Source organism: Chionomys nivalis, chromosome 5, assembly GCF_950005125.1.
Source record: "Chionomys nivalis chromosome 5, mChiNiv1.1, whole genome shotgun sequence".
Lineage (NCBI taxonomy): Eukaryota > Metazoa > Chordata > Mammalia > Rodentia > Cricetidae > Chionomys > Chionomys nivalis.
Window position 1 is genome coordinate 100891040 of NC_080090.1, and position 24605 is coordinate 100915644.

The 24605-nt window shown below is 45.9% G+C and overlaps 1 protein-coding gene across 30 annotated transcripts in view; it reads right to left on the reverse strand.

The window, feature by feature from the left end:
* Clasp1 (cytoplasmic linker associated protein 1) overlaps positions 1-24605 on the reverse strand; it is a 218241-nt gene that overhangs the window by 33637 nt on the left and 159999 nt on the right. For 15 of the 30 annotated variants that reach the window (XM_057769384.1, XM_057769399.1, XM_057769398.1 and 12 more), the window contains 7 exons: positions 23403-23466; positions 20581-20744; positions 16971-17049; positions 15784-15927; positions 7617-7760; positions 6815-6921; positions 2625-2741 (listed from right to left, as the gene is read on the reverse strand). In XM_057769384.1, coding sequence (XP_057625367.1) covers positions 2625-2741; positions 6815-6921; positions 7617-7760; positions 15784-15927; positions 16971-17049; positions 20581-20744; positions 23403-23466 — 819 coding nt within the window. The remainder of the gene's footprint in view (positions 1-2624; positions 2742-6814; positions 6922-7616; positions 7761-15783; positions 15928-16970; positions 17050-20580; positions 20745-23402; positions 23467-24605) is intronic. The other 15 variants (XM_057769414.1, XM_057769413.1, XM_057769408.1 and 12 more) reach the window with 1 other exon arrangement.

Genomic DNA, 24605 nt, shown 5'->3' on the forward strand with positions numbered 1-24605 from the left:
TAGAATTTCCCAGGAAGGCGGTCATCGGGAAGTAGGTTGGACAAACAACCCTAGAACTATTTTTTAAAAACTTTTTAAAAATATTTATTTATTATGTATACAATATTCTGTCTGTGTGCATGTCTGCAGGTCAGAAGAGAGCACCAGACCTCTTTACAGATGGTTGTGAGCCACCATGTGGTTGCTGGGAATTGAACTCAGGACCTTTGGAAGAGCAGGCAATGCCCTTAACCACTGAGCCACCTCTCTAGCCCCTTAAAAAGACTTTTTAAAAAAAAATTTTGAGTATGTATATGCATGTGTGTGTGTATACATGCTTGCACAGGTACTCACAGAGGCCAGAAGAGGGTGTCGGCTCCTTAGAGCTAAAGTTACAGGCATTTGTGAGCCACCTGAAGTAGGCACTAGGCTTCAAACTGATAGAGCCCCCAACCCTGAGACTTGAAGGATGGCACAGTGGGACTGGGGGGAGGGCCTAGAAGTAGACTGTGAAGAGGCTGTGACCCATACTGCGTTGTTTTAGACTGGAGCCAATCCTAGGACGTAATCTTCCGGGTTAAAGGCCAGGCCTTGATCACCTGTAAACATTCAGATTATACCCGGAGGGCTTCCTGAGAGTCTACGAAGAGTAACGCCCTCAGCCAACAGTCCACTGCGGCCACTCCAGTGACTGGCCTGCGGAGAACCAGATGGTGCCAAGAAGATACCAAACGGAGAGAGAAAGCCTGCTCTCTGAAACTATTTTTTCTGTTGTTTTGGGAGATGAATACCATATAGAGAAAGAGACCTGTTTTCACTCAGCTTTCTCTCCTCGGCTGCTTACCAGAAGTTCTCCTTATGTGCAACCCCCCCCCCCCAATACTGGACATTGAACCCAGGGCCTTGTGCAGGAGAGGGGAAGCACTCGACCACTGAGCCACACCCCACAGTCTAAGTGTGTATTAACTGTTGTCAGTGGGTGAGTTAGAATGTGCTGTGGGAAAGATGATTCTGGAGAGGGAATCTTCTGGATGGCAATCTTGGTGGCCGGCTGGAAGATGGCTGGAATGAGGCACGCAGGCCAGCATGCTGGGGGACAGTGGATGACACAGATCTACACTGCTGACAAGGCTAACATGACCACATGGTGACAAGTGCAGTTATCACAAGTCTGTGCCTCAGCTGTCACAGGAACCCACGGCTGCTGCCACCTTGTTTTCCAGGCTCGTTTTTTTAATTCTTAAATTTATTATCATGCGTGTGTGTACAGGCGCCATTATGCACGCGTGGAGGTCGGAGGAAAACTTTGTGGAGTGGGTTTCATCTTCACCTTCATGCGGGTTTCAGGGACCGAGCTCAGGTGGTCAGGCAGGGGCACATCACCTTGCAGGCCCTCGGGTTTTCTTTCTCTTCTCTTTAAAATCTCTTATTCTTCTACACAGTTGGCTACACACTCCTCTTACAGAGCCCAGGGACAGCCGGGCCTCCCATGTTCTGCCCATGAGACGACAGGCTTCTAGGAGAAGCACGCTCTTAGCTTTGGATCTTTACGACAGTGTCCAAGAGGCCTGGAACAGGTGTCTGGAGGAATACATAGAACTTTTTTGGGCTCACAAGCGTAACTGCTTTAAAAACCCGACGGAAACCATGTCCTTCTAGACTTGTACACGGTCACAGTGCTGGGCAGCATTTCCCACCAACAGACGATGCTTGCTAGGGACAAATAATGCCCGGTCTGAAGGGAGAGCATCTTTCCCAACTAATGCATTTGTCTGTTTAGCAGTACTGGAGACGGAACCCAAAGCCTCAGGCATGCTAGGTTCACCACGAAACTTTGGTTTCAGCCCTAGGCAGGGCGTCTGTAGGGAGATGGGGCAATGAAGTCACCTATCCTGGTGGTTTTGTTTGTTTCTGTCAACTTGAGTTAAGCTAGAATTATCTGAGAGGAGGAAGCTCAACTGAGAAAATGCTTCCATCACATGCCTGTAGGCAGCTCTGTGGGGCATTTTCTTGACCAGTGATCAATGTAGGAGGGCCCCCACTATGGGCAGTATCATGTCCTGGGCAGGGGTCCTGAGGGTATAAGACAGCAGGCTGAGCAAGCCATGAGAACAGCCAGTAAGCAGCATCCTCTCTGACTTCTGCTGCGGTTCTCGACACCAGGCTCCTGCCTGGAGCTCCTGCCCTGATTGCTCTGGAAGATGGATTACAAGCTATAAGCGGAAACAATGCCTCTCCCCCCCAAAACTGCTTTCGGCCATGGCGCTTTATCACAGTGGTGAAAAGCACACTAAGACACCAGCTCTTCTGCACCTGGAACTCCTATGAGGGGAACTGCAATCTCCACTGCTATCTGGACATCATGATAAGTTCTGAATGCCACACCAGGCCAAACAGCCCATGAGGGTAAATGGTGACGGGTCTGGCTGGGTGGTTAAAGAAGTTACTGTCCTTAGATAGAGCAGCAGTCTGGCTCCCGAGCCTGTTCCTGCTCACACAGCTCACCCTGGCTCCAATCCTTCAAGGCTAAATGGAAGCAGGAAATACACCAGAGGAGCTCAGAGGCTTTTCAAAAGACCCAGGGCAACCTTGGAAACACAATAATATTGTGACATTTTGAACAAATTTAACAGGTAGCATGTTACCTGGGAGAGTAAGAGCGCCTGAGAGTCTTGTGGGAGGGAGCGGTGGGAATGGAGTTAGGCTGAGAAAAGGGAGGTGGGGGCTTCGATAGCCCATCGGCACTCCAACCCCACAACCGACTGCAGTGATCAGAAGAGGAAAATCAGAGAGAGAAACACAGAAGTAAAGGGGAGGGGAGAGGAAGACACTCCACAGAGCCCGTCAAATTAGCTGGAGCAGCATTTAGTGCTTCATACACAGAGGAAAAGAACAGGTTCATTTTACACTTTGCTCCTCAGTAAGACTGGCTTCATTCTTTTCTTTCCCAACCATGGGCTAAGCTGACGTCATCAGGAGTTGACTGAGATCCCAAGTTTAGCTGTGTACATACCTGTGAGAGGGCGCACCTGTCTGCCTGGGCTGGACATGCACTGGAAGACTGAGGAGAAACTAAGGATGCTCAGCTTACCACCCTAGAGGCTATTTCAGAAAGGAGCAGAGTTGGCACTCTCAAGACTTAATTCAAGTGGGACAGAAGCGAGGAGATGCTCCAAGAGTACACTGCTATGCCTCAGCACTGCAGAGACAGACCGTGCTCCTGGGCTGGGGATCTGGTGAGAGTTCAGAGGGCAGAGAACTGCTGGAGGTTGGTACACGGGAGCAGTAAGTCCCAGGGGAGGAAATAGAATAAAGGAATGAAATGGCTTCCTCTGCTTCTATACCACCTAAAGGAAACTAAAATACATCTGGGAACACAGGTGTCCACTTGCTTGCCACAGTGTCACTACCTGGCCTGGGCTTGCGAAGGTCCCCAGGGAAAGTTCTTACTTGTGCTACAAGAGCAGAGGATGGAGTGGGAACACGAGGCAGAGTCCACAGCATCCTGCTGCTGCAGCAGTCTGAACATGTGTGTATGTACGGGGTCAGAGCACAGCCTCAGGGGGCCCCAGTACTTAGGTGACTTCTATTTTTTTAATATGAGACAAGACCTCCCCCTAGCCTGGAGCTTCACCAAGCAGGCTAGGTAGGCTAGCTGGCATGCACATGCTGGGAATTTGTCTTCACCCTCATCTCATTATTGCTGGGAGTACATGTGTGCGCCATGTGCCTGGCCTTTTTAGGAAAGTTTAAAAACAGGTTCTGAACTCAAGCCCTCATGCTTAAAAGCACAAGGTTGACCTTCAGCACCCACCAACACAGCTCTCACAGTAGCTTTCCCTAGGTATTAGTGCCCCTGAGGAGGGTCACAGACCCATTCTGTAGGAAAATACATCTTGGAGATGAGAGGGCATCGTGGTACAGGGTCTGAAGACTTTCTTCAAAGCCACACTCGGGGCTGGGGGAAGGGGTAAAGGAATAGAGGTGATACTCAAGGCTGGGTCCGGGTGTGGGGCTGGGCTTGTGAACCCTTGCCATATTCTGTAGGTGCTGCTTCACTCTGATAGGAGAAACACAAGCGCCATCTGCAGGGAGACTTTGCCATGGCACCAGAGGTGACCATGCAGTTCCTTTCTGCTCTAAGACTCGCTCATCAGGAGCACACACCAGACTGCAGCAAGACCCCAGACACTTGGAACTACAGTTCGTTCTCTACCACAAAATCATAATGGGTAGAATGACCTAAAATATAAGTATTTGTTAAACGATGGAAAAAAACATAGGTCATAAATCTCTGCTCAAATATAGCCGCATGTGTTCATCAGTTGGGAATAGCTGTCAATCATCCCACTCTCACAAAGTGTTAGTCTGCTGGCATCTCTGACCCCACTGGGCTGATGGAAAGACCCGCCCCACTGGACAGATCTAAAGCTATCATCATGTCAGGTCTGTCAGCGCTTCTAAACCCACCCTTATTATCGTCATGAACTTTTGGACAAAAAATTTTTAAAAGTCCTAGATCATCTCACTTTTTCCCTCTCCAGAATAAAAAGCTAACACTTTATAGTCAAGGTCATGCTCGAGGCTGCACTGTGACACCTATCACCTCCCGAGACGGTGGGGTGGGGGGCAAGCTATGGAACTCAGCTGCTTAGGCGAAAACTGCATTTCTTTTATAATTTCCCCAGCAGAAGACATGCTTCCCAGCTGGGTGCTTCTTCCAGTGATACAGCAGGTGGGGCAGTTTTCACCAGGGGACAAACCCTCTCTCTCCTGGTGGGCTCAGGCTGGTCAGCTAGCTGAGCACTAAACAGGGGCAGTTTTTGTTAGACTGGATCAAGACTTTTAGAACCCAATCCTGGGTTTTAATTTTTCCACACTTTTTTTTTTTTTTTTGAATGAAAGAAACTACATTAACTAAATATTCCCTAAAGAAGATTTGGCCACAGGAAAATATGTCAGCCACAGCCAGACCTTTTGGCACCGAAAAAAAATCTCATTTTTTTTTACCTAGAAGTTAATTAAAAAAAGAAAGCTATAGTTATGAGTTAATAGAATGTTTAATGACTTGGAGATCTGCGAAGATTAGTTTCTCGCCAGCTTTTTGACAGGTACTACTAAGACACCCACCCGTTTTTTTTTTTTTTTTTAATTTTTCCCACCCATTTTTTAAACTAGGCATTTAATAAAGTAATAAAATATTAATTTGAGGTATACTCTTTTCTTATTAGCTAATATACAATAGCTAAAAGATACATATGAACTGCGGACTACAGAAGAGCAGGTTTCCTAATTACAGTTCAGAGTATCATGTCTAGATAAACAAAAACTTGGAGAGAACATGCAGTTTGCATAAAATTTTCACTGTCTGTATGGAACCCTGGTCACTCAGGACAAAACATAGACTTCAGAGATCTTAGTATTCAATCACAGTAGGAGGGGCAGACATATTGGCATCAGCTTCTGTCACAACTGTCTAACAACACACTGAGAACCTGACAACACAGATCGAATCTGGAGATGTGACATCAGACTAGATACTACAGATCAGGGAGTACATACAAAGCAGTCCAAAAACAGCAAGGTGCTAAAACAACTCACACATGCTTTCAAAAAAACAAACAAACAAAAAGCATGTGCTTTCCCCAAGAGAAAAGACTTCTTTTGTTCCATAATACTGCAGTATAACTGGGGCCTGAAGAGAACTCTAGTGGTGAGAAAGGAATTCATAAAAAGCTACATTTAAAAGCACTAATGTGCCAGGCTTGGTCTCACATGCTTGTAACCCCAGCATCAGGGGAAGTAAAGGCACAGGATCACTAGTTCAAGGCTATCTTCTGCAAGTAGACAACTTGGCTGAGACACTGTCTCAAAATGAAAACCAAGACAAAAGTTGAGAACAAAAATAAACTTGGCCATCTTTGCAGCAGATGGAGACCTTTGCCAGGAAGGAAGGGCACATCTGGCACATTCTCACTGCGTTTTAAGACCTTGTGACAGCACCTTCAGGAAAAGTCTTCGAGATTCTCAGAGCCTAAAGATCTTGACTTCTCACAGGTAAAACTCAGCAACTGTGGCCCTTGCTGGGCTAGAAAACTTGTGGCGCCATAGAGGCACCACTCTGGGGCCAGGCAATGCCAACCCATGTGAGGGAGTCTAACAAAGCCTGAGGCAGAACACGCTCTCATTTGAAGTCTTACCCCACTGTTGGGCATGGTGGTGGATGACTGTAATCTCAGCAACCTGGAGGCTGAGACAAAATATATACGGAAAGTTCCCGGCCAACCAGGACCACCTAGTAGACCCTATCTCAAAAATAAAAATACAAACAAATAAGAAAGAAATTAGGCCCCTGACTCTGTAAGGCCACTGTGCACGGTCCTAACAGGAATCTGCACATGCTGAACCTTGTGATGCTCAGGTCCCCAGGTACTGTCTATCAGAGCAGCATCTGCTTTAAACAGGATACAGGCAGGCCTGGAGCGGCTTCCTGACTGGAAAACTACACCAGGCTTGGTGCAGACTCTAAAAAGTTTATCAATAACTCCATAAATACCATTAGGGTTCTCTGTCTCTTGGAGGACAGCTGACAGGTTTCCTCGGGAACTCATACGACCTCAGTCTTACAATCTATGAGGTACCAGGTTCAGTGTTCAGAGAACATGGAACACAGCTGTCCACTGTAGCTGTTAACTGCTGAAGACCACACAGTCACAGGCAGAGGGAGGGGCAAAACCTCCCCCTGACTTCTGGCACTCTGCTATCAAGCTTAAGTCTGAGCCAGGCTGCACAGAAAGCAGGGCATCTTCGTTCTTCACTTGTGGAATGAGCTTACCTTGGAGATAGTCCCCCATGGGAACAGTTGGTGGGTGAGGTCAGGGGGCTGGTCCTGCTGCTGGGATGTCGGGAAGGCGTCCGGCCAATTGTATTGCTTGGGGATCCCTAGAGCAAAGTAGTGTAGGCATCATTGTCCGAAGGCTTTCTTGAAAATTCAAATTCAACCCCACTTGTTGTCTCTTAAGCCGTATGTAAATGGGTAGGACCTCCAGCCCCCACCTCCACAGATTATTAGTTGCATGGATGGATAATTGTTCTGTAGGAATCCCTGGAGCTTACTGACAATTGTCAGCTTACGGCAGCCAACACTGACTGCCAAAGTGACCACTTTCTGCTCCTCAACTACAGACACAGCGTGACCAGCTGCCCCTCAGGCCTGCCACTTTTGCCATCCTTGTTACGATGACTGTGCCACCCTGGAAATGTGAGCCAAAACAAATCCTCCCTTCCTTCAGTTCCTCTCGTCAGAAGGAGCTAATAGAGCTGGGCTAGAGTCATATACAGAATTAAGCACTTCTCTTATTACAGAGTTAAAATATCTGAGACAGATCCAAAGAATGAATGAAATAGGAAGACAACTTGTAAACACTGCACTGACTCAATGACCTCACCCTAAAAAAAAAGGCCACAAATGAGCACCAAGTCCATTCCCCTCCAGGGCGTATGCCAGCATCAGAAAGGACCCCAGCCTTCATAGGCTCACAGGCTATTAACTAAGAACAAGGATGCTGTCCATCAGCTTTGCAGCTGGGTGAGGGTCACTTGGCAGGTCATGACCAAACCACAACCAGGGCACTTACCACACCGGTGTTACTGGAGTTCTTGAGGTGGTTATGCAGGAGTTTGGTGGCACCATCCTGGAATGTTTTTGGCAAGGCACCAAGTAACATGGTAAATTCAGGAGTGTTCAATTCAAACAGAGAGATGAGCACAATCTGTGCTGCCTGGAAAGAGAAGCACAGCTCAGAAACGTCTGTCACCACCCTGACATTCTCAAGGAGCGCGCTTTTGTTTAACTGAAATCTGGAGAAAATGGCAGTACAAGCCACAGAGAGCCCAGTTTTAATCTGGAACATTCCCTGCTTCTGTTTTAATGCCCTGGCCCAACATATTTCTTTGGTTGTCTAGTACTAGGAAGGAAGCCAGCAAAAAGAACAATAAGAACACACTAAATACTTAAGATTGCTCTCACTATAGGGAGAGCTGGACAGGCTAGCAATGCCCTGTGGTGCACCCTGGAAAGAGGGAGCTTCCAGGTGAGCCACTGCTGGGTTTATCTTGGGATACTCCACCCACTGTACCTGACTAAGAAACTACACATTTTAAATACACATGAAATACACATGAATACAGTGGTGGCACATGCCTTTAATTCCAGCTCTCAGAAGGCAGAGGCAGGTGGATCTCTGAGTTCGAGGCCAGCCTGGTCTACGAGTGAGTTCCAAGATAGGCTCCAAAGCTGCATGGAAAAACCTTGTCTGAAAAAAAACCAAACCAAACAAACCAACAAAAACCCCAAGAAAACAAAACAAAAGAAAAGAACCCAACCCCCCAAATAAAGAGCCAAGAACACAGACTTTGGGGAAACCAATGGGATATTGATGGTAGACAAAAGCACTCGCTATTACCTTTGGGGAAGGGTTTTATTAACTGAGGTAACAATGCAGGGACATTTACAATGATGGTGGCACATGGGAAAGCAATGAGCTAGAACAAGAGATAGGGCTTCCCCAGAAGCAAAGTGCTCCTACGAAAGTGAGCCATGTGCAACTGAACTTAAAACCTAATGACTTAGGAACCAATGAGGAGGCTGACTTATAACTGCTAACGCAGACATGGTGGCCACACCTTTAATCCCAAGACTCCAGGCAGAGGCAGAGGCAGATCTCTGAGTTGGGGCAGCCTGGTCTACATAGTGAGTTCCAGGCCAGTCAAGGGTAAAGTAAGAGACTTTGTATTAAAGTACAACAACCAAACAAAAACCCACAACTAAGCGGAATGATACTTCTGGTAAATGCCAATGGTCATTTCTTATTAATTTCTAAGAGTCAAGAGAAAGGAAAAGATATTATGCAAAACTGTTTCTAAAGATACAACAGTTTGTTTAAGCTTTTGAGAAATGATTTCTATTTTATTCTAACTAACTATATGACTTTTTTCAGAGACTATATTTTTAGTTTTCAAATAAACACTAAGTAGAATGATATTCTTTGTGGGACAAAAAAAAATATTTTCCAACTTTCTGGAACCATTCATTTAGAAATATACCGGGCAGCATTTCCTCTCCTGATCTTGAAACTAGTCAGCTTTTCTATCCAGACCACAGTGGCCAGTGTACTGTAGCCACATGTGAGAAACATTACTACTGATTGATTGCCCTACAGTAAAACATACTTTCCTGGATTTAAGCATCATCCAAAATTATCTGTTTCCCAACAAATGAAGGCACTGTTAAGGCAATTCGTATAACAAAACCAACTTCAAATAGTGTGTAAATTAACTTGTACTGTTAAAAACCTTTACGAGGTGTTAGAGAAAAACACACATGCAGAAAAAGGTGCAAAGCAGGCAGGAGACGGGAATTTCAGCAAGCAAACACAGCGTGGCACAGCAGCAAGAAGGCACAGCCGCGGGTTTCACACGTGGGAACTACACGGATACTGCTGCACTCCCACTCTTGGTTCTGGAGTCGGCCTCAAGTCGGCTCTGAACTTGCTACATGCACTCAACAACGACTGTGAACTTCTGCTTTTCCTGCCTCCGTCTCCCGAGTGCCAGGATAGCAAGGGAACAGCTGTGCACTACCATGCCCAGACCTTGAGGAGCTGTGGATGGAACTACACAAGGCACAGGCCTTGTGCATGCTAGGCAAACACTCTGAGACTTACTGGCTGAGCTAGAGCCCCAGCCCTACCATCCCTGAACAGTCTATCTTCATGTGAAATGCGCCATTGTCTTTAAGAGACCGTATTTCCTCCTGGGGTGATGTTACATAACACCACAAACGGATGAGTTTTTCATGATGCTGATTAAAAAGCAGCATCTTTTAAGAACAACAGGCTTGTAGCCCTAGACAATGTGCAAATCCTTGGCTTTGTAAAATGAATATATTTATCTGAGGAAAGAAAGTACACAATAATTTAAGTTCTAACCCATTAGCCTCTTTTTCCAAATAATCCCAATGCTAAATTTAATATATATCATATAAATTAAAACTATATGTACATGTAGATTTAGTTGATGAGTGTGCAAATGTGTGTGTGTGTGTGTGTGTGTGTGTGTACCTACAGAGGCCAGAATAGGGTGTTAGATTCTGTGAAGCAGGAATTACAAGTAGTTGTGATCCACCTAATGTAGGTGCTGGGATCTAAAGTGGGGTCCTCTGCAAGAAGAGTAAGGCTCTTAACTGCTGAGTCATTTCTCCAGCCCCCTTTATTTTTAAGAACAAATTTATTTTTATTATTTATCTGTGTGTGTTTGTGTACACACATGTGCACAAGCGTGCGTATGTCTGTAGAAATCAGAAGAAGGCAATGGTATGGTGTGGGATGCTGTGTCTCCTGGAGCTGGAGTTACAGGTATTGTAAACCACCTGATGCTGTACTTGGAAACTGAACTCTGGTCCTCTGCAAGAGCGGCGAGTGTTCTCGGCTACCGAGCCACATCTCCAGGGCTCAAAAGTCAAACTTGGGCTTAAAGATGCTTACAAAATACAGTCTTCTTACAACCAGATCAAAAGTGCAGAAATTAACAATATAACTTAAGTATATGCTTTTAAAAAGATTTCAAATCTAAGTTTTATCATAAGGCTGTTATAGCTGTACACCTCACAGAGAAAGGAATTCTGTCAAGCTGGCAGACACAAATTAAACCTTGGCAAATGTTCAGTGTTGATGCTCGGTTGTAAAACTGCGGATGGGGAGAGAAGGACACAGAGTTTTCTCATTTACTGAGAACAGTAAACGTGCTTTTACAAAACAACTCAAGACAAGGTATTGTGAAATCTTCAATTTTTGTGTGCGTGCGTGTGTTGTGTGCCATGTGAAGGCCAGAGGACTACCACCAGGTTTTGCAGGTGCTGTCTACCTTGCTTTTTGGACAGGGAGTGAACTGGAGTTTACCAAGCAGGCTAGGGTTGGCTGTCTAGGGGTCCCCAGGGAGCTTCTTGTCTCACCTCCTCTGCATGGCAGCAAACACCATAATCCAGGGAACAATCTAACTGGGTCCTAGCTCAGATGAAGGTACCTCCCTAAGTCCTGAATATTTATGATTTTGTCCTTTATTCCCCTTGCTATTCTATTAAGTATGGCAGTGAGCTACACTTGGGAACCATTTCACTGGGAAGGTGGTTAAACACAGGCATACACAGGCACACACATCATTACATTATTTTCAGTGGCCTCACAAGAGTGACTGGTACGGACAATGTAAAGGCAGACAGGAGGGTGAGCTTGGAATTAGTACATGGGCTCCATCTACCTGTTTACAACCTTCTTCCCAGTTTCCTTCTCCAGGCCCAGAGCAGGTAGGAACTGACCTAGTAGGGGCATCCTCTCCTGCTCGACTACGCTGACGCTGACGCTGGGACTGGCGAGTAGAAGAGGACAGGGCACATTAGAAAGTGGGAGGGGTCACTCAGGGCTCTTTGCTGGCTCAGAGACAGTGAAGCTTCATCAAAGCTGGGGCCCGTGAGCCAGAAGTCAGGGACAGTGAGATCTCAACACTCAGAGGCTTGCTGGGTTCCTCATTTAACCACAATCCTCCCTGTGGGGAGGAGAATTCTTGCTTCCTGTGACATGAAGGGTGATCAGAGGTCAAAGTAAGACTGGGAGAAGGTCACAGTCATGGTCAAGTTCAGAGTCAACTCTTCCTTTTTAGATGAGGCTATGCTGCTTCTATATTAACACACACACACACACACAATTTACATTTATTTCTCTCTCTGTGTGCACGTATACTACAGCATGCATGTGGGGACTGGGAAATTGTAAGGAAACCAGTAAGAGTTGGTTCTCTATTTCCATCATGTGGATTCCAAGAATCAAACTCAGGTCATCAGGCTTGGTGACAAGAGTCTTTACCTTCTGGACCATTTTGCTCATAGTCATTTAGGAATTTCACCCTTCAAAGACCATTTATATACCTTTCCTGACGCAGCCAATAGCATCTTTATAATTCCTAAGTTACTCTGCTATGTCTTATCTCTAACATTTCTCAAAACATTTGGAAGCCAAGGAATTACCAAGCAACTGTAAAAGTTCCTGCTAGACCAATGACAAGTGACACAATGCATTGACTCAGCATTTGAATCCTAAAGTAGGAACATGCAATTAAATACTTGGGCTGGGCATAGGGGTGCATGCCCTGAGAAAGCTGAGGCCGGAGATCACAAACCCCAGGCCAGCTCGAGCTTCATGAAACCCTGTCTCGAAAAAAATCTAATGGCTGGTGGTGCAGCACAGTGGTAGAATACATTGCCTACTGTTCCAAGGGCCCGGGTTGAGTTCCAGCACCATATATGCATAAACTCAAACACACAAGAAAAAAACAAGCCAATACATTTTGTGGTAAAGATTCTATGGACTTTAATTAGATGGTCTTTCATAGATCACATGATTTCTTAAGTGCTGGAAAGAGCTGGGTCTTCAATTTGTTTCCTAAACAGCAGCAGCAAATCCTGAACAACCCTTATACAACAGCAAATGAGGCTATAGGATCTGTTTCTTACTGTGATCAAGCCTGCCCTAGATGCCCCGGACAAGTATTATCAGCCCCTTGCAGATAACAAACAAGAACTTGGGAGAGTAAATGAGTTGCTCAGCTGCATAGGCAGAAGCCAAAAGGAGGCCAAACAGTGAACAGTGTCTATGGTAATATGCTCCATTACGTTTCACTACACAGTGAGGGGTAGTGACTCCTAGAGTCTGCCTGGCACACTTGCACAAAGAAAAGGTTAATGTTAAAGTAGCCAGTCCAGGTAAACTGCTGGGTGTCTCCGGCAGCCTTCAACCCGCCAGTCTGGCAGGCAATACCCTTTGCATGCTGTGACTTTGGTTTGGGTTTTGAAAAATGCCTTAAATATTAAAATACCCTTCTTTTGTCACGTGAAACATCGCTAAAAATGAAGTTACCAAAGGGACAAAAGGAATATTAAAAATGTTGAAAGCTAATGAATCTGAACTCCAAGGGCGTGCATCAGTTTAAACTCCTTCAAAAGTGCGGCTATGGGTCAGTGGCTGTGTTGGCAGAGTGCTTGGCCAGCATGCATGAGGCCCTGGGTTTGATCCCCAGAACGACATATGCCAGGTGTGAGCCTCAAAAGTACATAAACTGGGTTCAGTGGCAGAGGCCTGCAATTTCAGAACTTGGAAGGTAGAGGCTGGTGGATCAGAAGTTCAACGGGGATAGATGGGGGAGTGTTAAGAGCATACAGTGTTCTGGTAGAGGACCCAAGCAAGTCTGTTACTAGCAACCATGCCAACGGCTCAAAACTATCTGTAACTGCAGCTCCAGGGAGGATGGCTTCATGTAGACTCCAAGGGCACCTGTACTCACGCATGCTAATACCCACATTAATACACACAAATATACATAATTTAAAAGATAATAAAGAGGCTAGAGAGATCTATGTAACACTGCTCAGGGTTTCCTATAATTCACTATGACACATGATTATCGTCATTAGAACCCGGGTCCTGAGAAGTACCCTGCTGGCTTCCACTCTTGGGGCACCTGTGTTACACACGACCTCCCATTCCCATAGGTGAGCACAAGCACCAAACTAGAAGTTTGCCCAGCTCACACCTGATGTTGTCATTGGCTGCCGAGCTTTCAGGTCATGGATAAAGGAAAGTGGATAACCGAGAATACTGCTCACTAGCTCAGAACTCCAATTTATCTGTACCTGGGTTTCATCAGTCAACTGAAACCCCTTAGCCTGAGGCTGAGAGAAATCATCTCCATCCTTTGCTCAGAACAGAACAGGCTGGCCACATCCCAGGAATCACTGCTGGTGGTTGTTTGAAAAAAAAAATGGACCCGATAGAGCCAGAGGGAGTGGTGCTATGAGGAGGCGTGGCCTTGGTGGAGAAACTGTGTCACTGGGGGTGGGCTCTGAGGCTCAGAAGTCAAACCCAGGCCCAGGGTCTCTTTCTCTTCCTGCTGCCTGCCAATCCAGATGTAGAGCTCTCAGCCCCTCCAGCACCGTGCCTGCCTGCACACCACCATGCTTCTCGCCATGATGACAATGAACTAAACCTCTGAAACTGTAAGGTGGCCCCAGTGGAGCTGCCGTGGTCATGGTGTCTCTTCACGGCATCAGAACCCTAAGACAGTGCTCTTCAGGGAAGAGTCTGAACTTCCCCCTGGAGTGGAAGCAGCTGGAGTCTGTTCCCAAAAGCCTCCTAGCATGGGTAAAGTACCCGGCTGGCCCAGCAGATGCGACCTTCAGGTTGTGAGGTGAACAAGAGGCTGGAGGGCAGAGAGATGAACCCTGCTGGGGAGCTGTCAGGACGAGCACACACTAGCCTAGTTTTTCACATGGGTTCTGGGGGGCTGTCCTCATGCTTTCGAGGCAAACACTTTACTGAATGATGCATCTCCCTAACTCACAAAGCTTTTACATAAAGCAAAAGGCAACGACAGCACGTGTCACATGTGAAACCCAGGCAGAGGCTGTGATACTGGTAGAAAGAGAAAGGGGACAGCTACAGCGACCCAGTGTGACTCACTGCAGTTTGTGGGGTGACAATGTTCTGCGGGTACCTAGGAGTAACATTTCTGGGAAGCAGAGTACTACCTAGCAAGAGATCAAGAGTCTGTGCTCCACTGCTAGATATGCTCCATATGGGGATTTGGAAGAAAGCAGGAAATAGTCCTGTGAGCCAGAAAAGCAATAAGTAATAGCTTGGTGTTAGGTGTCTCAAAAAAAAAAAAAAAAACAACAAAACAACAAAAAAACCCATAATACTGAGGTTGGGGAGATGGCTCACTCAGTAAAGTGCCGCTATACAAGCATACGGGCCTGAGTGCAGATCCCCAGCACCTGGGGAAAAGCATGGTGGTCTGTGTGAATCAGCCCAGCACTAGCAGGAAGGGAAAGGAGGATCCCGGGAGCTCACTGGTCAGTCACCATACTTAAATTGACTAGCTTCAGGTTGAAAATTAAGGTGGAGAGAGAGAGACACGGACAGACAGACAGACAGAGGAAGATACCTGATGTTGACCTCTGGCCACATACAATGCACAACACATGTGCATGGATGTGGGATTCCCCTTTGTATGCTGTGAATACCATTGGTTAATAAAGAAACTGTCTTGGGCCTGCACAGGGAATAGTGGTAGGTGGGGAAAACTAAACTGAATGCTGGGAGAAAGAAGGAGGAGTTGGAGAAGCCATGTAGCCCTGCTGTCAGAGAAAAGACACCAGAATTTTAGCCAGTAAGCCACAGCCACGTGGTGATACACAGATTAATGAAAATGGGTTAAATTAAGATATAAAAGTTAGCCAACAATAATCTAGAGCTAATGGGCCAAGCAGTGATTTAAATAATATGGTTTCTGTGTGATTATTTTGGGGCTGAGCAGCTGGGCGGCCGGGAAACGAGCTATCAGCCTCATTATAATGCGCGCGCGCACACACAATCTAAATTCTACCTGAATCCCATTCTACTTCCAAATCAAAGAGGGTATGCTCTAGGGTGGCATATAAATGAAGGATTTGGCTATTTTAAAGTCACGAGTCTGCTGTGTCTTTTAAATGTTTCAGTTACATTCCCTCCCAGGCTCCTTTGCAGCCAGTGTGCCCAGATCGCGGTCCCTCATCAGAGCACCTACCAGCAGACACAGAACCATCAGTGCTTCGTTATCGCCACGGTTGATCCATCAGACCGGGATGGGCACAGCTTTGGTGACGCGGGTGTATGGGGCAGAAGAGTCTGCAGTCTTGCTGCAGCTCTGTGAACATACCTTTCTCACGTCTGAACTCTTTGGTTCTGTAGTCCACGTTATGATTCTAGAAACAGCAAGCCTTGTTTCGCTGGAGTTTACAAAATCTGTGGGATCCATCTGCCTGGCCAGAGACTCGATGTATTTCAGGATTGCGACTTTGACCTGAGAGACCAAGGGTTATGAATGTTAAGAACATGTCACAAACTGAATAGAAGTCTCAGCTGCTGGTCAACAAAACAGTGCACACCATGAGGGCAGAACCTCCCGCTTCCCCACGCTAAGTTTCCGCATGAACTGACAGCCTCGTTTATATCCTTTAGATGCTATATATGCTCAGATCCTTTTTAAAAAAGATTTATTTATTTTTATTTTATGTACATTGGTATTTTGCCTGCATGAATGTCTGTGTGAGGGAGCCAGATTCCCTGGAACTGGAGTTACACACAGCTGTGAGCCACCATGTGAGTGCTGGGAATTGAACTCAGGTCCTCTGAAGGTGCAGCCACCTCTCCAGCCCCATTCCTAGAGTCTTAAAGATAGTATTTCTCCCACTGGCTGGGAGGCCAAGCCAGTTCTTAAGCCAGTTCTGTGAAGCATTCTTGGCCAGGTCCTGGGAGGCAATTCCCACCTCTCCAGCTTATACTCTGACCCAGTTTCTTCATTGGTTTTTTTTTTTTTTTTTTTTGGTTTTTCGAGACAGGGTTTCTCTGTGGCTTTGGAGCCTGTCCTGGAACTAGCTCTGTAGACCAGGCTGGCCTCGAACTCACAGAGATCCGCCTGCCTCTGCCTCCGCCCATCCTAGAGCCTTAAGAAAAGTCAGCGGTCGAGGAAGAGACTGCATATGACCACACACCCATTCCTCTGTATAATAACGAAAGTGAGTTGTCGTTACAGGTGTGACTTTCTACGCGGCTCAGAGAATGTTCTATTGAAGGTATTCTAACAAGGCACTGATCCCCTAGTCACAGCATCAGCTGTGTAAAGAAAGGCTGACGCACAACTGTTGGTGACAACACTGTTGACAAGAACAGAATATGGCACAAGAGTTAGGCATCTGCCTACGCAAGGAACTAGTCATCTGGGACCAAGAGAAACGAGAGCATGTCCACAGAGGGCTGAGCAGAGATGCTCCCAGTTACGCAGAATCTGACACATCACAAGCCACACAGGGAAAAGGGAACGAGAAAAGATGAGCATCCACTGACCTTGAGGTTTGGAGTTTGAGTCTGATCCACAATAAATCTCATTAAAATGTTGAATTGTTGATCAAATGGAAAAGAATCCCTAGGACAAAAAATAAATAAATAAATAAATAAATAAATAAATAAATAAGAAAAATAATCAAAACTAAAAACCAGCTCTTATTTTTAAATAAATTGATTACATAAAAGAATATAAAACTATATAATATATCCTGATACACACACACACACAAAGTACATTCATTTTTATGGATGGTGCTTATCATTTTATGTAAGTACTAAACTAATATTTACATACAGAAAATTCATGGAAAGGAATATAGGTCACTTTGAGTAGCTACTTTTAAAACTGAAGACTAGGCAGAGAATGCAGGGAAGCGGGCAGCCTCCCGCTCCTCCCCTGCTTTCTGAACACTGCTTCCTGGAAGACTGCGGGCCCCAGATCCCACTTTCCTTCTGCACTAGGTTGCTTGCCCCCACTCTGCAGAGGCCAAGCAGATGTCTTTCTAGTCCTGTACGTGCAGGTGATCCTCCTGCAGTCACCACAGAAGAATGTCCACGTAATGCTCAGTGCTGGGAAGTTCTCCACACAGCTCTGGCTCTACAGACGCCTCTGGTTCAAGCAGCCCCTCCTCTTGCCTCAAGCCTGTGACTAAGCCCACGCCCCACAGTCACTGCACTGTCTGATCCAATCAAGCGACCCTGGGGGCTTCTGGCTAGGGAACATCAATCCTTTCGTCCTTAGCTGTGGCAATCACTACTGCTGGTTTACAATTGTATGACAGAGCCACTCGGATGTGATGTCATCCTCAACACAGGGAAGATGAGGTCGCTGAGTCCCTGGGGCTGGGTGATAAAGACTGTTTTCTTTGGACTCTCCTAAGAGATTTCCTACAGAGGTATGGGAAAGTGGCTGAGAATGCAGGCTTGAATCTCCATTGCAGGAGGAAATGTTATCAAGTATTCCTAGACTGAAGTGGAAACTGAAGAACCAATACAAGAAACCTATAAAGTTTTATAAAGGAGAACACACTACAAACCAGTGTTTTAATAGTAATCACTAATAAAGAGTAAACTTAAGCTAAGTGGAAGAGCACCTGCTTAACATGTGCAAAGTCTTTCCCCTGCCCTGGAAAGTGATAAAACCACCCCCAAGAGTAACCTTATTCGCTCACCTACTTATAGGCTGGAAGCTACAGTGGGCTAGTTCTGGGACAAAGTGCACTTTAGTGGCGCTGTCTAAGTAGTCAACAAGCCACAGATGAGTGTTCCCTGATTCTGCCTCCAGCAGATGGAGACAGGTGGAAATGAGCCTGTTTCAGGCACAGCTAGAGGCAAGGGAGCCAGGGAAGATTAGAAAAGTGGAGCAAGTTGCTCCTGGTGAAGAATCACTTATAAGATTGAGCGTCCTCCAGGACCTGCAGCTAGGCCATCTTTCCAGCAGTTTCTGCAGCTGTCGGACCTTTCCTACAACAGCTCTGCACGGCAGCTGAGTGAGTTGGGGGTGGAACAAATGTCTTAAACATGCACAAATTTACTCAAGTTTTCTGCTTTTGCTTGTGCATGTGTGTGCCTGTGAAGACGCTGAGTATCTGCCTTGGTTACTCAGTTTACGGAGAATGGATCTTGAACAGAGAGCTCACCAATTCTGGCCAGTCTAGCTAGGTTGACCTGGAGATCTCCCACCTCTGCTCCCCAAGTTCTGGGATTACAGGCGACCACCATTCTGGCTTGGGTTGTACATGGATTCTGGCAATCTCTTTGGTCCTCATGCTTGTGGGGAAAAGTGCTAAGCCATCTCCTCAGCCTAAAATTAGGACTCTTACAAGAAAGGGTGTCAAGGAAAAGTAACAAGAGCCCACAGTTCTATTCTCCTCCTATTGTATGTGTGTGTGAGTGAAGTGGACAGGAATAGAGAGGAGAGAGAAAAAGTCACTGAGCTACAACTAACTGTATCACCAAAATTTAGGACTGTAATCTTAATATTCCCACCTTTCAAAAAATTGTAACGACTATGTCATTCATAAACTGACTCAAGCTACGACACCCTGGGCTAACTCATGCTTTATTTGGTCTTTATAGTGTCATAAAACATCTTTAAATATGTTACCAAAATCTATGTTTTTGATTTTTTTATAAAGTGTAGGAACACTAGATCCATATTTTAGAAAGACCACAAGTGGAGGCAGCTGTCAGGCTGTCAGTGACCCTCCTTCCTACCTGCACAGCTGTCTGCACAGCTACAGCTGGCCAGCCTCTCTGAGGCCTCAAGGCACTGGTGCACAGCACTAGTCTCCAATTTTGCTAAAATGAATCATCCAGTGAAAGAGGACTTTGGAAGGCTTATCACAATGTATGCTACTCTTACTTCTTTCAAAATCAAAATGTGTTCAAAATGTATGCAAATTACACAAGTGAGCAGGCTGAGACATCCGTTGGTAGCAGAGTGCAGAGTCACAAATGCCATACAGCAGCTGCAAGCACGGATGTGTTGCTGGAGTGGCATATGCCAACTGAGCAGGACACAACCCTACAAGGGCAGTCTGGAATCATAGTGGCAGACAAAAAAAAAAAAAAAAAAAAAAAGCAAAGGCAGAAATCCTAGCACCAATACTAACTGTGACCTTAGGCAAGTCAGGGTAGCTTCTGTTTCTCATTGAGAAAATCCCATTTCACCTCTGAGCTCCTTTGCTGTGAAAATCCTATGATACCTGGGGTCTATCCTATGTGAGATTTGGGTTCTATGAAAGTTAATGCCCTGACGATAATGTCAAGTGTCTGGGAGTCACTTGCTTGTTCTTTTTCAAAGATCTGGGAGTCTTCCTTTTGTCTATACCTTCTACCAAATCAGTCAGCTCACTGCCATTATCTTCTGAGATCATTTACTTCTAGCCCAGGCACGCTAAGGCCCCTCAACTGCACAGCTGACACCAGGCTTCTGAAGAGCAGCACAGCCCATAAACGTTCCTGAGCCTCTGTAACAGCCGGAAGGGCTATGTTTTCAAACTCTAAACTGAGAAGTGTGGGTGTGTGCATTATTTATTTCTTACTGTTACTAGTTTATTTCTGGGGACACACACACACAGTGCATGTGGAGGCCAAAAGTCAACATCAGGTGCCACCCTCAGCCACTCCTCATCTTATTTTTTTGAGACAGGATCTCTCACTGAACCTCAAGCACCCTCCTTTCCGTGCCCCCCCCCCCCATGCTAGGATTATAGATTATAGGTGCAAACAGGATTCTGGAACCTAATGCTCATACAAGACTTTGGCACCAACTGAGCCACCTTTGTAGCTCCAGAACTGCCAATTTAGAGTCAGTTTATGGTCCAACAGGATTTCTACATTACATATTGATAAATTCCCGAGGCAAGTTATTAATAAACAAAGTATTAAAAATAAAGAACTTCAGAAATGTATAAACAAATATCCTAAATAATCTCTCTAAATATTTTAGAAAAGCTGCCTATATTCTTCAGGCATTCATAAAGTATTGCCTACTCAGAGATGACATGGTCCTCTCCCTCCTAGACTGGTGAGACATGTCGGCCCAGAGCACAGGAGATGAGCACAGACTCCTCCAGCAGCACCAGCCAAGACCCTGAGTGCCCACCTGGTGACATCCAGTGCCTTCTGAACTTTCGCTTGCACAGATCCAAGTAAGTCTGCTCCCATTTTCTTCAGTAATTGTGTGAGAAGGACGAAAAGCCAGTCTTGCAAATCATCCTTATGAATGATTATAAAATCCACAAGGGTCTCCAAAAACATACTGAAAACCTGCACGAAGAGAAACCAAGCCCATTACACCCTGCATTCAGGATCCCTCCACAGCCCGAGAACATTGCAAGTGCCCACCCGAACTGGCCTAAACCAGTCTTGTCACTTGGGTTAACAATGCTGGCTGCTCTCATGTCAGAGACAGTGCACATCAGAACACGGGGGTGGGGGTGGGGGTGGAGGATTGGAGTGGTTGACACTTACTCTCTGTTGTGAATTCCACCGCACACCAGGGCATGCAACAAAACAAATTCCATGTTAGTCCACAGCAAAGGAATACCAGTTTCATGCAGTTTCTTTTAAGAATTCTGAAAAAGCTACAAACTGATAAAACACTCTCTTCACCTCAATATAAACCTGTAACTGTCAGTACAAAGAGAAGTAAGTTTAATCTTGGAGGGTTTTCTGAGAGAGAAAGACAGAGAGACGGGGGTGGTGGTGTTTTGTTCTGATTTGATACTAGTCTGGTTCATTCCCTTGCATTCAACACATATTATCACAGGACATAAAGGGGCAGAAGCCTACTCAGGTTTCTGTAACCACTGACTTTTGTCAAGTAATTTGGCATGTGCTAATTTCAGATGTTATGAAGGGGTTATCAGGGGAGCCACTAAAAATTCCTGTTAATTCTCATGCCACTATGTAGTTACTCTGCTTCCGAAGTAAAACAGCGCACAGTAGCATATCTCTAAGCCTGTCTCAGGGAAGGAAGTGGCACGGGACTCCCCAGGTGTGGTGCTGTGCTGGGACACCCACCCCACACGTCGTCAGGTCTATCACAGCCACTATTCACCACCAGGGGTCTCCAGTGACAGCTCAGGAAAAAAGTCAGTGAGCTCTGAGAGGTGGGATTCCTAGCTTGGCTCAGGCAGCTAAGAAACATGAACTAAACTGAGACCTCCAACTCACTGGACAAGAGCCTTCTGATGGAAACAAATTTCCTTCTTTATCCTCACATTCTGCTTCTGAATCAGCAATCTAGAGGTAACGGGTAACAGAAAGTGCATCAATGTGAAACCATCTAACATAGCATCCCTTATGGTATAACTTACCAGCTATAGCATGCTTATGCTTTAAATCCTATTGCTCTAATACCTCCATAGAGAACGATCATTGGTTATCTAGGTGGTCTTTAAACTCAGTCTTTTGGGGATTTAAAAATGAATGCTTTGAAATGTGCTTTCTGGAAGGCCTGCATGATGATTTAGTGAGGGCTGCCGCTGGAACAAGCAGGAGGAGAGGGGCCCTGTGCTTGGTCCCGGTGCTTGTGTGAGTGCCTCCAAGGCAAGGGCCTGGATTTTCCATATCCCTAGCTCGTGGCAGGAATTCAGAAAATGTGGAATGACTGGGTAGACGGTAAATGGGTGGGCAGTGAGTAGGTACATGGATGAAGAGATGAAAAAGTGGGTGGGCAGGTAGACAGATGGTAGGGGATGCATGGGTGGATGGGTGGGTAGACGGATGGTAGGGGATGCATGGGTGGATGGGTGGGTAGACGGATGGTAGGGGATGCATGGGTGGATGGGTGGGTAGACGGATGGTAGGGGATGCATGGGTGGATGGGTGGGTAGACGGATGGTAGGGGATGCATGGGTGGATGGGTGGGTAGACGGATGGTAGGGGATGCATGGGTGGATGGGTGGGTAGACGGATGGTAGGGGATGCATGGGTGGATGGGTGGGTAGACGGATGGTAGGGGATGCATGGGTAGATGGGTGGGTAGACGGATGGTAGGGGATGCATGGTGGATGGGTGGATAGAAGAGTGAATGGATGAGCTAATGGGCAGGTGAATAGGTGGATGGATATTTACTACTTCAAGGACAATTCCTATGAGGAAGCAAGGATAGGAAAGAAGAAAGAGAGCAAGTTGCTGGACTCTCTGGCTACCACAGGCTTCTTTCTTCCCAGCATCGAAACTTTAGTGCCAGCATGTCCACAATGAATTTAGTTCCTATTCATTCCCACACTCTAGTGCCTATCTCATGTTTACCCGTTAGACCCCTCTTGTCGCCATCTCTTCATGACATCAACAGCCCTTACTAGCATCTTCCTAAACAACAGCATTTACTTAAAATACTGTTAATCAAGGTGCTTTTGTAAAGAGGTCCCTTTCAGCACTACTTCCGGAAAGGACTTTGTTTCACCCTTTGTATGGTTTCTCCTCAACAGTCCTTCCCAAAGGCAGGGTACCACCTAGGAGAACTCTATCCAGCAAGATCTTGGGAACAGCCAGATTTCATCAGGGAAATAACTGAACTTGGTTTTCCAATAAAGGCAATAAATAAATACTTCCATTTTTCTATCTTATTCTATGAATACAAATTCTATGTGAAATACCAAAGTAATCACATACATCTTCCCACTACTGTAGCATTGCTAAAATGTACCATATTATATCCTAGAACCTAGCACCCTGTTTGGCTAAAAGGAGACAGACAAAAATGCTTGCTGACTGGATAAAAGATTCTATCTGATTACTTTCAAGGACACTTCTTATTTGAGGCACCCCTAATTGGAAGTTGACAGCCATCTAAGTTCCCGAGAACTGCACTTAGGAAGATGTTAATGAAGATACTGGGGAATTCTCTCTCAATCCTGGGGTGTATTACACAGTTCGCACAGGCATGCAGACGGACTTTACATAAGGCCTGGTTACCTTGCTGTGAGGGTCAGCAAACATTCGGGTGAAAATCTCACACAATCTCTTCAATTCTACTCGGCTAGAGGAAAAATGGAAAGAAATGTTAAGATGTAGTACCACCAGTGTAACTAGTTATGGCTTTAGACACCCTTTAACTAATCTTTAGTTATATAACAACAACAACGCCTATATCAAATGAATCATCTTATCTAATTCATGATGAAATTTAAGCTACAATCTTCAATTCATTTTAAGATGAGGAAACAGATTTAATTGCCACCTGGAAGGGGACAGGTGCAAGGCAAGTCCCCTTACTTCAGCCTATGTCTGTTTTCCACCTGCCAAACTAACTGTGTGTGTGAAGGTCACAGGAAAACCTGTGGCAGTGAGTTCTCTCCTGCGCCACGTGGGCCCAAGGACTGAACTCAGGTTGTCGGGCCACCATCTTCCTGAGACTCACTCTTAGCACCTTTTGCCCTGTCTTCGGCTGGGAACTCTGCCACAGCGCTGAGAAGAGTACAAGACACAATTAACACTGGGACCAAGAAAAGCCTCAGTGCACACCTGCGTCTTCTAAGTCCCCTTTTCACATCAAGGTTGGGAAGAAGAGTTCTTCTTTCCTGTCCCCCTGGGACAATCCACCTTCTTCACGTGTCTGAGACACAGATGCCTCAATGATCCTTCGGTAACCTAGACATGATAGTGCTAGCAGGGCGATCCAGGTGTAGCTGGTAAACACTGGGAATCCAGAAAGTGGACTAGTCAACAAGACCAGAGCTTCGGATCAGCCCTGACAAGCACACTCACAAGGGTGTCTGTGCTTCAGAAGGATGTGGCAGAACCTCTATCAGCTTCATGGACAGAATGGGTTAATGGGAGCAAGGGTGAATGTGGTGTGCGGAGGCAGACTGGACACCAAACAGCTCAGGAACCACACGGGGCCCAGAAGGGTCTTCCACCCAGAGCTGCAAACCTATTCAGGGTCACAATTTTTTCTTTAAAAAACCAAAAGACTGCCTTCTCTGTAGCAATGCTCAAAGGCTGTCACAGCGTATTTCACGGTGTCCACACATCACTCACATCTACTTAAGATTGGTCTTTAAACCAAGAACAAATTAATAGGCTGGGTTAGTGAACAAAATTTATCTTCCTCTCCCCATCCCCTCATCCTTTTTATCTTATTTTGGGGAGGGGTGGAGACAGGATCTCACCCTGCAG